Source organism: Schistocerca piceifrons, chromosome X (assembly GCF_021461385.2).
Source record: "Schistocerca piceifrons isolate TAMUIC-IGC-003096 chromosome X, iqSchPice1.1, whole genome shotgun sequence".
NCBI classification, from domain to species: domain Eukaryota; kingdom Metazoa; phylum Arthropoda; class Insecta; order Orthoptera; family Acrididae; genus Schistocerca; species Schistocerca piceifrons.
In genome coordinates, this window is record NC_060149.1 from 900,512,074 (window position 1) to 900,526,805 (window position 14,732).

The 14,732-nt window shown below is 42.6% G+C and overlaps 1 protein-coding gene across 2 annotated transcripts in view; it reads left to right on the forward strand.

Moving 5' to 3' along the window:
* The window catches only part of LOC124722551 (7-dehydrocholesterol reductase), a 131,250-nt gene that overhangs the window by 63,919 nt on the left and 52,599 nt on the right, over nt 1-14,732 (forward strand). For both annotated transcript variants that reach the window (XM_047247692.1, XM_047247693.1), the window contains one exon: nt 11,644-11,785. In XM_047247692.1, coding sequence (XP_047103648.1) covers nt 11,644-11,785 — 142 coding nt within the window. The remainder of the gene's footprint in view (nt 1-11,643; nt 11,786-14,732) is intronic.

The window sequence follows — 14,732 nt, forward strand, 5'->3', positions numbered from 1 at the left end:
TAGAAAAGGACACTCCGCTTTTGCAGACCACCTGCTTAAAGAACGCCACAGTTATAAGGTGAAACACGAAGTATTACATCATACCCATAAAGGAAGGAAGATGAACTGTCTTAAAATTATGGAAATGAGTGAACATATGTCTATCAACACAGGTGTACTACTGAATAACCAGACACAGTTCTGATACTCACCACTTCTAACTAGAAATACTACTCATAATCCCACCCAGGGCATGTTGTAAATTACCCTTCTTACTCACACTCCATTTCCTTTATTTCAGTTACTATAATTTCTCTTGTTGCATAAAAATATTACGTTGTATAATCACAGTTGCATCACTCACCTGCTTAATATCACTTCTGTATCTTGTCTATTTGTAATTTATGAGCTATTAAAGACAAGATTATTTTTTTCAGCCATATCTTTGGAATATGTCACCAAATCTTATTGTTCAGTGATGTTGTTCAATGTATAACTGTTGCAATTTGTCTATATTTCATTAGTTAATGTCTCACATATTTTATCTTAGTTAAATAATCTTACATCACATTTACACTGAGATACCGTTGCTAATTTGATTCGTATTCTAGCATTAACATTTCCATCTCTGGAAATTGAGATACTCTGTACTTGCATTAGTTTAAAATCTTTGATGCAACAAAATTTCACTGCACCGGATACTTATCTTTGTATCTGATCATCACGTAACAGCCAAAAACCGGTTCGTGTAACAAATAATAAATATTGTAGAATATTAAGCCAAGTGTAGTGTGTGTTTCATTCATAATGTACAAAATATTCTACCAAGTACCGATGGGTCACTCAGTCAATCCAAGTAAAAAATTCACTTTTTTTCGACGAAGTCCTCTTTTAAGTAGAACATTTTGAGTAAGGTGATTTCACTCCCGAATTTAGGTTCTCGAGCATGTGAAAAATACTCATGTGGATGGGCTTAAAAGTTTTCAACATCTTTGTTTCTTTAGGTATGAGATTAGGTGAAGGTCAAAGGATACCAAAACTGATGAACAAGGTGGATCCCAGAGCCTTACGCTTCTTACTGGCAAACCATCATTGTGATAGTCGCCACTTAATGTCTCTAGCGTAAAATGATGACACATGTCTCTTCTAAAGTAATAAAATGGCTTACAAAATCTGCCTCTTTTTTAAAAAAAGGTCCAAATTTTGGACAAAATTTGTTTTTCCCATTTACACTGGTCAGCGTTTAACAGATGGGACAGCCATTTTACCAAAACATTCTTGTAGTTTATTCTTCACGTAAAATGTACCGCACTCTTTCTTCTGATGTAGCTATGAAGCCATTTACTTCACATATCCCTAATGACCGATCGTCAGATACAAGCAGTGTACCCTGTCCATGTTTCCATGTGTCACTAAAGTTTCGTGAAATCAAATGTGTTAGGATGTGCTGTTTCCACTAGTATATAAATATTTGTTTCAATTTCTGAAACTAATATTTCATGACGTCTTTAACATGGATCATCTTTCGGACAAAAATCTCCACGTGTGAATTTAGCTGCCAACTTCTGAATCGATAATAAACGAAAAATCAGATTCCTAACGAACCTTCGCCACGAACTTCCATCATGCTGAAACTGTTTCCATTTTCGGAAGTACCATTTTTGACTACGTCACGATGATTTGAAAATGTGTCCCGGCCCGAAACTAGCCACGGAGTGAGTAAAAAAAAGTAAAATTTGCAACTTTGGCTGATTTTTCGTTGTACTGAAACCTACGCCAGTTTACGATGAATTTCCAGTGGCGACAAACCGCCCAAATTAAAAATTTTGCCAGACAGTCCAGTTCACCCTTATGGAGAAAATCCACACTAAGGAACTGCTTAAAAGAGCTACATGAACAAAACAGTTACAGAGATTAAGTAGTTACTTGATTTACTTTGTTGAACCGCGTGCTAGATATGTGATAGATACGGATATCCTTGGAAGCAGATAAATTTTCACCCTGCCCTACCAGAAACTAAAAGTCTCTTCGAACTGCTGCGATTAGAACAATATTTTATGCTTGGATAAAATATTGTGACTGGACAGTGTAATGTAATAAAAAATCTAAATCTAATGATAGATTACTAACATTTCTAAACTAGTACAGAGACCGGACAAAAATATAGAAACACCACGAGAAATTACTTTTGGAGAGAAATACAGATGTTAGCCCAGACTGCAGGTTGACCACGAACGGCACCTGTGCAATGTCCTCAATATGTTGCAAGTGCCAGTGGTGGTCGGAACTGTGTTCTGAGTAGTTGTGGGTGCATTATGCCGTCAGATCACCGAAGTTAAGCGCTGTCGGGCTGGGCTGGCACTTGGATGGGTGCCCATCCGGTCAGCCGAGCGCTGTTGGCAGCGGGGTGCACTCAGCCCTTGTGAGGCAAACTGAGGAGCTACTTGATTGAGAAGTAGCGGCTCCGGTCTCGTAAACTGACTTAGGGCCAGGAGAGCGGTGTGTTGACCACATGCCCCTCCACAACTGCATCCAGTGACGCCTGTGGGCTGTGGATGAGACGGCGGCCCGTCGGTACCGTTGGGCCTTCCAAGGCCTGTTCGGACGGAGAAAGTGACTTCGAACGTGGGCAAATTGTTGGTGCTCGTATGGTGAATGTTACCGTAACCTAGATGGCCGAAGTGTTTGGTGTTTCGAGAGGCACCGAATCGAAGATTTATATCGCGCACAGGGAAAGCGAAAAAACATCATTTGCTAAGTCCTAACGTGGACGAATACTTGTGTTGCGTGATCGTGACAGACGGTCATTGAAGAAGACTTTGACGAAAAATAAGAGGACGACAGCTAAAAAAGGACTGCAGAACTCATGTCGCACTCGCAGCCCTGTCAGCACCAAAACAACGCGAAGGAAGCTCCATACGTTGGGAATTGTAGGGCAAGTTGGTATTCCAAAACCACAGATGAGTGTTGCAAATGCCCGTAACAGTAAAACAAACGTAGTGCCGAAAGCGTAGAACCAGGACTGTACAGCAATGTCATTCGTCGGATGAGCCTTACTGCGCACCGATTCCAACTGCTGGCCGAGTTTGCGTCCCAAGAGTGAAAGGTGGAGGGGGTTCGGTGATGATTTGGACAGCCATATCGCGGTATTCCATGGGCCCTACGGTTACTCTGCAAGGTGGCGTTACTGCCAAGGATAGTGCGGCCATTTTGGCTGATCAGGTCGATTCCTCGGTACAATGTTTGTTTATCATTGGTGATGCTGTGTTCCAAGATGGTAGCGCTCCTGTTCACCGAGGTTACATCGTCCAGGACTGATTTTGTGAGTTCGCGGATACACTGTCGCATATCCCCTGGCCGCCACAGTCACCAGATCTCAATAATATTGAGCCTTTGTGGTGTAATTTGGAGAGGAAGGTGCTTGATCGCAACCTACCTCCATCATTGTTATCTGAACTTGTCACTGTTTTGCAGGAATAATGGTATACGATTTCCGTGAAAACCATACAGATCCTATATTTACCCATTTCGAGACGACTCGAAGCTGTTTTGAATGCAACGGTTTTTCCACACCGTATTAGGCATGGTAATGTGTTGTGTGTTTCAGTGTTTCCATATTTTTGTCCGCCTCTGTATCTTACGAGGGTTGACCGAAAAGTAATGCCTCCACCTTCGTATATTTTCAACAGTTGGCAGAATTGATATGCGGCAGGTAATGGTTTGTTCCGTAGCCTCTTCTCTACATCTCCAGTTGACTGGAAGCCTTAGCATTGAACGGTTGTGTTGTTACAGTGTAAGTATGGAATATCTCTAAAAAGGGTCATCACAGAAGTTGGGAAGGAAAACATAGGTACAAAGAAGGTAGCTGCGAAAAAACCATGGAAATACTTCAGTTGATTGATTAAAGGAGGAAGTACAAACATGTTCCGGGAAAATCAGGAATACAGAAATACAAGTCGCTGAGGAATGAAATAAATAGGAAGTGCAGGGAAGCTAAGACGAAATGGCTGCAGGAAAAATGTGAAGACATCGAAAAAGATATGATTGTTGGAAGGACAGACTCAGCATATAGGAAAGTCAAAACAACCTTTGGTGACATTAAAAGCAACGGTGGTAACATTAAGAGAGCAACGGGAATTCCACTGTTAAATGCAGAGGAGAGAGCAGATAGGTGGAAAGAATACATTGAAAGCCTCTATGAGGGTGAAGATTTGTCTGATGTGATAGAAGAAGAAACAGGAGTCGATTTAGAAGAGATAGGGGATCCAGTATTAGAATCGGAATTTAAAAGAGCTTTGGAGGACTTACGGTCAAATAAGCCAGAAGGGATAGATAACATTCCATCAGAATTTCTAAAATCATCGGGGGAAGTGGCAACAAAACGACTATTCAAGTTGGTGTGTAGAATATATGAGTCTGGCGATATACCATCTGACTTTCGGAAAAGTATCATCCACACAATTCCGAAGACGGCAAGAGCTGGCAAGTGCGAGAATTATCGCACAATCAGCTTAACAGCTCATGCATCGAAGCTGCTTACAAGAATAATATACAGAGGAATGGAAAAGAAAATTGAGAATGCTCTAGGTGACGATCAGTTTGGCTTTAGGAAAAGTAAAGGGAAGAGAGAGGCAATTATGACGTTACGGCTGATAATGGAAGCAAGGCTAAAGAAAAATCAAGACACTTTTATAGGATTTGTCGACCTGGAAAAAGCGTTCGACAATATAAAATGGTGCAAGCTGTTCGAGATTCTGAAAAAAGTAGGGGTAAGATATAGGGAGAGACGGGTCATATACAATATGTACAACAACCAAGAGGGAATAATAAGAGTGGACGATCAAGAACGAAGTGCTCGTATTAAGAAGGGTGTAAGACAAGGCTGTAGCCTTTCGCCCCTATTCTTCAATCTGTACATCGAGGAAGCAATGATGGAAATAAAAGAAAGGTTCAGGAGTGGAATTAAAATACAAGGTGAAAGGATATCAATGATACGATTCGCTGATGACATTGCTATCCTGAGTGAAAGTGAAGAAGAATTATATGATCTGCTGAACGGAATGAACAGTCTGATGAGTACACAGTATGGTTTGAGAGTAAATCGGAGAAAGAAGAAGGTAATGAGAAGTAGTAGAAATGAGAGCAGCGAGAAACTTAACATCAGGATTGATGGTCACGAAGTCGATGAATTTAAGGAATTCTGCTACCTAGGCAGTAAAATAACCAATGACGGACGGAGCAAGGCGGACATCAAAAGCAGACTCGCTATGGCAAAAAAGGCATTTCTGGCCAAGAGAAGTCTGCTAATATCAAATACCGGCCTTAATTTGAGGAAGAAATTTCTGAGGGTGTACGTCTGGAGTACAGCATTGTATGGTAGTGAAACATGGACTGTGGGAAAACCGGAACAGAAGAGAATCGAAGCATTTGAGATGTGGTGCTATAGACGAATGTTGAAAATTAGGTGGACTGATAAGGTAAGGAATGAGGAGGTTCTACGCAGAATTGGAGAGGAAAGGAATATGTGGAAAACACTGATAAGGAAGAGGGACAGGATGATAGGTCATCTGCTAAGACATGAGGGAATGACTTCCATGGTACTAGAGGGAGCTGTAGAGGGCAAAAACTGTAGAGGAAGACGGAGATTGGAATACGTCAAGCAAATAATTGAGGACGTAGGTGGCAAGTGCTACTCTGAGATGAAGAGGTTAGCACAGGAAAGGAATTCGTGGCGGGCCACATCAAACCAGTCAGTAGACTGATGACCAAAAAAAAAAAAGTATGGAATCCTGCACAGACGGTCGGTCAATGCGGAGGAGGAGGAGATTAGTGTTTAACGTCCCGTCGAGAACGAGGTCATTAGAGACGGAGCGCGCAAGCTCGGGTGAGGGAAGGATGGGGAAGGAAATCGGCCGTGCCCTTTCAAAGGAACCATCCCGGCATGTGCCTGAAGCGATTTAGGGAAATCATGGAAAACCTAAATCAGGATGGCCGGAGACGGGATTGAACCGTCGTCCTCCCGAATGCGAGTCCAGTGTGCTAACCACTGCGCCACCTCGCTCGGTCGGTCAATGCGATTTAAGCAATGTGCAGTCATTGAATTCTTGACAGCAGAAGGTGCAGAAGGTGTCATCCCAAAGGAGATTCATCAGAGAATGAAAGCAATTTATGGTGATTGTGTTGATGTTAGTACTGCGCGTCGTTGGGCGAGTAAGTTTAAAGATATTGAGGCGAGAACATCTGACCTGCGTGACCAACAAAGAGTTGGACGTCCTGTTATAGCAACCACTGACTTTCACAAGCAAAATGTTGATAGATTGATTCAGGACGTTCGTCGTATCACTCAGAGAGAAATTGCAAGCACAATCGGCATTTCGCAAGAACGTGTGGGTCACATTATTGCTTTGCTTGGCTATCGGAAGATCTGTGCACGATGGGTGCCCCGGATGCTGACTCCTGAAATGAAAGCGCACAAACTTGAAATTTGCCAGGAACTCCTCTCGCGTTAAGAGAATGAAGGTGACACCTTTCTCCATTCAACTGTAACAGGAGACGAAACGTGGATACACCATTACCACCCGAAGATGAAACGTCAGTCTATGGACTATCGACACAAAGACTGGCCCCAAAAAATGAAATTCAAGACACAACCCTCAGCTGGAGAAAGCATGGCCACAGTGCTCTGAGACCCAGATGGTGTTATCCGTGTTGATTTCCTTGATCGTGGAACAACAGTAAATTCAGAGCGTTACATCACAACGCTTCGAACTCTGAAACGACGGCTAACAAGGGTGCGAAAGGAAAAGGGAAATGTTTTCCTGCAGCATGACAGTGCCAAATCACACACTTAACGTGCTACAAGAGTAGAACTTTGGAGACTGAATCTCACCACCGTACGGCATCGTCCATACAGTCCAGATTTAACACCGTTTGACTTTCATCTGTTCCCGATAATGAAACACGATCTGCGGGGACATCATTATGTTTCTGATGAAGACGTTGAGGGAACTGTGAGACTGTGGCAGCGGAAACAGTGTGTCGGCTTCTTCCGTGACGGCTTCTGAAAACTTGTTCATCGCTGGCAGAAATGTATCCAGTTGGCTGGTGATAATGTGGAAAAGTGAATATGAGTAATTAAAGATCACATTATAAGGATTATTTCTGCGATTGATTTATTAAAATATTCCCGTCCAAACCCAATTAATGAAGGTGGAGGCATTACTTTTCACTCAACCCTGGTATATAAGAGTTCCACGGCTTTCACGACTGTGTCTAACACTGAAACGGGGTACCTGTCTGTCATTCATGTAAACTGGAGCCCATCACTACCTCAGATCCTAGCCAGCAAACATGAGGCACAATACTAAACACTTGAACATAGGACGAGTAACGCCACAGGAAGCAATTTCCATAGACACTATAAATGCAATGACGCTTGTATTCACAAAAGATTTGCATTACTCAGCATTATGCATACCTTAAGGAAACCTTTCAAGTGGATGTAAACGTCACGATATGTAGAGCACTTTTCTCATGCCACTGTCTTCACATTTACTTTCAGAATTCATAAATGCCTTAAATATGCTACATGTACAATGCTGTGTTTGAGATGTGTGGTCCATAGAACTAATTTCAGAGTATTAAGTGCTACGTAAAACACGTGAAGATCTGTTACAGAGACGCTCATTACATGGTCAGTATGAAGTCTTACTCAGATCTGACTTCAGCAAATACATTCTGAACTGCTGGTATAACTTTCTGACTATTATTTTTCCGAAGTGGGGAAGTGAGAAAACCGTGACTGATATCCGATTGTCGGATTTTGCAGCTAGTAGTTCGTCACCGCGGAATTTTTACCTAGTTTTCTACAACAGATTAGGAAATGAAGGGTCACCCCTCCCTTTCCACATGAGATACAAAATAAATGAAGAGCTCAAACACGATAACCCGCAATGCAGAGGTTAAATGATACACAGACTGCTAGGCTGCAAATATACCGGGTGATCAAAAAGTCAGTATAAATTTGAAAACTGAATAAATCACGGAATAACGTAGATAGAGAGGTACAAATTGGCACACATGCTTGGAATGACATGGGGTTTTATTAGAACCAAAAAAATACAAAAGTTAAAAATGTCCGACAGATGGTGTTTCATCTGATCAGAATAGCAATAATTAGCATAACAAAGTAAGACAAAGCCAAGATGATGTTCTTTACAGGAAATGCTCAATATGTCCACCATCATTCCTCAACGATAGCTGTAGTCGAGGAATAATGTTGTGAACGACACTGTAAAGCATGCCCGGAGTTATGGTGAGGCGTTGGCGTCTGATTTGTCTTTCAGCATCCCTAGAGATATCGGTCGATCGCGATACACTTGCGACTTCAGGTAACCCCAAAGTCAATAATCGCACGGACTTAGGTCTGGGGACCTGGGAGGCCAAGCATGACGAAAGTGGCGGCTGAGCACACGATCATCACCAAACGACGCGCGCAAGAGATCTTTCACGCGTCTAGCAATATGAGGTGGAGCGCCATCCTGCATAAACATCGTACGTTCCAGCAGGTGTTTATCAGCCAGGCTGGGGATGATGCGATTCTGTAACATATCGGCGTACCTCTCACCCGTCACGGTAGCAGCTACTGACGTTTTGCTGTCCAGCGCATCTGTCAGACATTTTGTGAACTTTGATTTTTTTTGGTTCTAATAAAACCCCATGTCATTCCAAGCATGTGTGTCAATTTTTACATATCTATCTACATTATTCCGTGTTTTATTAAGTTTTCAAATTTATACTGACTTTTTGATCACCCGGTAAATTCCTCGTCAAACAGCACTGACCAGGCTAACATATCATGCAGTATCGCTCAAAGGTATTTCGTGGCTGAACTAGCAGTCTAGTAGGCGTGTTTATGTATATGCAAAATCCAAACAAGCCGATTGTTCAGACAGAAGACTGCTCGACCTCGCCGCGGTTACATGTATTTATTCCCGAGTGCAGGTAAACATGGACTACAGCCATAAACAATGTTTGCAAGGGGTTCATAAGTATTTTGTAGAATGGGAAGACTGCAACAAACCTAACTACATAAATCAAATCTAATTCTAATGTTTTATTTACTTACAGCAATGCCTAAAGCTAAAGAGCATTCAGTAGATTTCAGACAAGTTGTCTTAACAGCATTGAGTCGAGACCAAACTCAATCCTTCGTTGCGGAGCTGTTTTGTGTCTCACAACAGCTTGAGAGTGTCTGAGAGCGGCTTCAGAAAAAAAAGGGTGGACGATGGAGAATAGCGCACGAAGTTGACAATCTTATCATATTTTTCCGCTGTTTCACTGTACAAATTCTTTATTTTATGTTACTCTCTTGATTTCGGGCGTAATCCATTATCAAGTACCACAATGTTGAATATAATTAGACCTTGTTATGACAATGACTGCGCTTAAGAAAGTGTCTAATTACACCCAACATTGTTGTACTGGATAATGGCATAAAGCAGAAATCATGAGAGTAATATAAAATAAAGAGGTTGCACAGGTAAATGGCGGAAATATCATTCAAACAATGCATGAAGTGGTCGACCCCGAAAGAACACCCAAAAAAAAGGCAGGGTCATCCTGAGGCAATCGATGGTTGATCCGAAAAAAATCAGCCCGAGCAACACACGATGAACTACAGATAAAACACAGGGCTAACGTCCATGTTTCGACAGTTGAACGTCGTTTGGCAGCTATAGATCTGAATGGCAGACAACCTTCTCGAAAACTTACGATAAGTGCGGAAAATAGGAAGACCAGAGTACAGTTTGCTAAGAAGTATGCGTCATGGATTGCTGAAGACTGGTCAAAAATGCTGTGGAGTCATGAAACCAAGTTTAATCTCCTCTCGTCAGGCGGGATTCAGTTCGTTCGACCACCGAGAAACAAGAGGAATGACAGAAAGTACCAAGTAGCCACCATGAAGCCTGGAGGAGAGGAAGCACCACGGTTTGGGGCTGTTTCGCACGAGGTGATGTAGGTCCTCTTGTGGAAATTCATGGGATAATGGATAATCTGAAGTATGGTGAAATATTAACAGATCATATGATACCTCATGGAAGACAAAATATACCTCGTAATTGACAGTTACAGCGTGACAACGATAGAAAGCCTACTTCTGGCCATCTGAAGACATTTCCGAAGCAGCATAAAGTAAAGGCATTCGAATGGCCAAGCCCAAGTCCAGAACGTCTTTGGGGCAAGCGGGATAGATGTGTTCGGCAACAAAACTGCACCAACAAGGAGGCTTTCTATAAAAAATTGTGTGAGCAGTGGAGAAGATTCCTCGGGTGCCACTATGAGGATGTAAATTAGGTTTGCTTCAAATACAGGCAGTAACGGTCGTGTAGTTAGTTACCTTTGAGATTGGACGTGGTGTTGGTTTAGAATGCTTTTAAGGCGACATAGATGCCGTTATCAACACCTCACTGAGTGTCAACGAGGTTATGTAAAAGGGTTGTGAGAAACTGGATGTTCCTTCCGTGATACTGCAGAAAGACTTGGCAGGAATGTAGCCACTGTGCGTGATTGCCGGCAGGGGTGGAGAAGAGAATGAACAGTCGCACGAAGACCGGGCTCCGGACGCCCACTTGGCACTACCGAGAAGGAAGACCATCGTGTTCGGTGTATGGCTCCGCTGCATCGTACAGCACGTGCAGCACCAATCTGAGCAACAGTTGGCACAACGAACTGTTACAATCGGTTACTTCAAGGACAGTTCCGAACCAGACGCCCCGTAGCGTGCATTCCACTGACCCCAGACCACCTCCACTTGCAACGTCAGTGGTTTCAAGCAAGAGCTCATTGAAAGGCAGGGTGGAGGTCTGTTGTGTTCCCTGATGAAATCTGGTTCTGCCTCGATGCCAGTGATGGCAGCGTGTTGGTCAAGAGGAGGCCAGCTGAGGTCCTGCAACCAACCTGTCTGCGTGCTAGACACATTGGATCTAGACCTGGAGTGCGATTTCGTATGACAGCAAGAGCACTCTCATGGTTATCCAACGCACCCTGACTGCATATTTCTATGTTAATTTGGTCACTCTACATGTCGTGTTGCCATTCGTGAACAGTTTCCAGGGGGTATTCTCCAGCAGGATAACGCTCGCCCACATACCACTGTTGTAGCCCAACATGCTCTACAGAGTGGCAACGTGTTGCCCTGGCCTGCTCGAACACCAGATCTGTCTCCACTCGAGCACATATGGGACATCATTGGACGACAGCTCTAGCATCATACACAACCAACAGTAACCGCCCATGTACTGACTGACCAAGTGCAACAGACATGGAACACCATCCCACAAAGTGACATCCGGCACCTGCATGACGCAATGAATGTACGTTTACATGTTTGCATTCAACATTTTGGCCATTACACCAGTTATTAATGTACCAGCACGTCACATTTGCAAAGGCTTATCTCACGCTTACATTAAACTGTGATCTTTCAACGTCAGTCACTTAAATATATTACCTAGAGAAATGTATTCCGGAAATTTCATTACTCTACGTTAATTATTTTTTGCTGTTGTGATTTTTTTCACCAATGCATTTCGATCAAAGCGAAAGCCATGTTAGAAGAGCAGTAAAATTTATGTGGTACTTATGAAGCGTGTGTGTTCTCAGAATTCTGGGCGTGGACGTCAAGCAGTGGACCAACAGCCGCGTCGGCTTAATGGCGTGGCAGCTCCTCGTAATCGCATTCTTTATAGCGGGCGTGCGCCGCAATGGCTTCAGCGCAGCCGCCTTCGTCACGATGATTCTGCAAGTGAGTCCGTCCATGGCTATCCTTATGTGCATATTTTATATTTTCATTCTATCTAAGAAATTAACACTGAGCACACACCACGGACAAACGCAGTGTTCCAACTTGTCACCAGGCGGGGTGGCCGAGCGGTTCTAGGCGCTACAGTCTGGAACCGCGCGACCGCTACCGTCGCAGGTTCGAATCCTGCCTCGGGCATGGATGTGTGTGATGTCCTTAGGTTAGTTAGGTTTAAGTAGTTCTAAGTTCTAGGGGACTGATGACTTCAGAATTGAAGTCCCATAGTGCTCAGAGCCATTTGAACCAAGCCAACTTGTCACGCGTCCTCTCCCTTCCTTTCTGTACGTTTGTAATTTCTGAAGAAGGTGGTGGTATCACAGCATCGTGGGAGCACCACTACTAAGATTGGAAGGAAAGGATAAGAGCCCGTGACGAGTTGAATCCTTGAGTCAGTTGCATATAATCAAAGCAGCACGGCGCACAAGATTTACTTCTCCTTTTCGGTTTTCGTTCCAGTGTTACGACAGAGGACCTCACACACTATCTTCAGAATAACTCTTCAGCTCTGTGTTTGATTTTAGTTTAAAACAAATAGGTTTAAAACATTAGACCTAGTAATTATGGAACATTGTTTAAATAGCCTTTATCTTGGAATTCGACAGTGGTGACAATGATTTTGTGATGACTGAGGTGATTATTACTGCGCAAGGTGGCGCAGTAGTACAACACTTTCATCTTACTCAGGAGTAGAGCAGGTTAAATTTTCATCCACCCGTAGCGTCTTAGATTTTCCGTGGTTTCTTACGGAAAATACTGCGATGAGTTCTTTGAAAAGTACTCGGCTGATTTTGTTCCCTATATATCTCTGACCCGAGCTCGTGCTCCTTTAATGGCCTTGTCCTCGACGGGGCGTAAAACCGTAATGTCCATCCTCTTTTGAAATTGTTACTTTAAATAATATTGTGGTACAAGCCGTTGTGTTTAATCACTTTAACCACTGTGTGCCAGGATCACTACTTATGGAGCCAAGTAGATTTAGATCTGCACTCACGAGTGTGATTTGCCTGATATCCTGGTCTTCCAACGCAGAAAAATCAGATGTTGTCATTGGGAGCCGGACCAAGGACCTCCGGGTTAGTGTCCAGCGAAGATAACCATATTTTATGCCTCCGACATGCCCTTACAATGTTTCCTTTCTCAAACTAGTGATTGCCTCCTCGAACTGACTTTTCCGCCAATGGCTTTTCTGTAAAAGAGGAAAATGAAATTTATTACTTCGTAAGGTTCAAGCCTGCTTCTTCGTTAATGGAGTGCCTTATTCTGAAATAAAACTCTTTCTGCTGAAACAAAAATCCTATAAAAAGAACTGTTAGTCATATTTCTTCGCAAAATGGAATGTCAAAATTCATCTATTCATGATTATTAAACTTGTTCCTTCTTAAATTTGAATTAAATCAGTTTTATCAAAAAATTTTTGATTATAAATAAATATTTACACTTATTCTCCTAAAATTTTGATTCTCATTCTTCATAAAACAGAAAGCCACAATTTCATGTTTTTCATAATTAAATATATTTCTTTTTTTAACTGGTATTTAAATCGTCATTCTTGACTTTGTCATTATTCTTTCGGAGTCACAAGAGAGAATCACTGACAGTAATTTAATGATGGGTCTTCAGCTATGTGTAATTGTTGGGCAGATAGTTCTAATCTTCAGGGCTATAAAACCAGTTACACAAAGAAGACTAAGGATATGGTTAAGACTCACGAATACCTCACCTCCTGTGGCCATGCTTACAAACCGAGTAAATCTTTAAGCTTCATCAAATAACTATACGCAAGAGTAGAAATATTACTCGATGTGGGTCAGAATAACGAGAGTAATTGTAATAGTTTTAAATCAAGAGTTTAGTTGTGAAAGGTTGAAGGTTGATTTGGTAAATTGAGGGCATGCTATACAACGAAGCTCTCAGAACTCACCTCTGCGTGTATTGGAATCACATAACAGCAACCAGCAACAGACTGCGTACAGTTCCAGCAAAGGAATTTCTCGCAGCTGAATGAAAAGATCTCCTCGCAGCTGAATGAAAAGACCAGCTAATGAATGACTGCCGCTGAGGTTAACAGCGCCCAACGAGTAGTTCCCTCGCAGCGCTCTCTGCGAGTCATATGTGCCTGTATGTGCTCTTTCTGCAGCTTGATTACTCAGAGTGCAATATTCTTATAAGTGGGAAACAGTTGTTTTATTTAGATTAGGACATAGTTCATTAAGCAAACTTTAACGATTTTGATATCTTTTGTCTGAACATGGTCAACGTATTTAATTAATGTCTCAAACGGAGCCAGGCTCGATTGTAAGGGAGCTGAGTACTGATGCTGTTAGTCGGTTTCCTTTCATATGCCAAGCCTCCAGTGCTGATGCATACAATGATTTTAGGTGAACTAGCAGACAGACTTACAAGGTGACAATTATTGCATTATATGAAATAAAATCGTCATAACTTCTGAACGGTTTGCGTTAGGACGTTCAAACTGCACGGTAGGCCGCGGGGCCCGATGGGAATTAGTATCCATATTGCTGTTTGGTTTGGCGACGAAGCCCACTTTCATTTGGATGGGTTCGTCAATTTGCAAAATTGGCGCATTTGGGGCACTGAGAATCCTCATTTCGTCATTGAGAAGTGTCTTCATCCTCGACGGGTGACTATGTGCTGTGCAATGTCCAGTCACGGAATGATCGGTGCGATGTTCCTTGATGACGCGGTGACTGCCGAACGGTAAGTGAAGATTTTGGAAGATGATTTTCTCCATTATCCAAAGTGACACTGATTTCGACAAGATGTGGTTCATGCAAGATGGAGCTCGTTCCCATCGAAGGAGGAGAGTGTCTGATGTCGTGGAGGAGAATTTTGGGGACCGCATTCTGGCTCTGGGATACCCAGAGGCCAC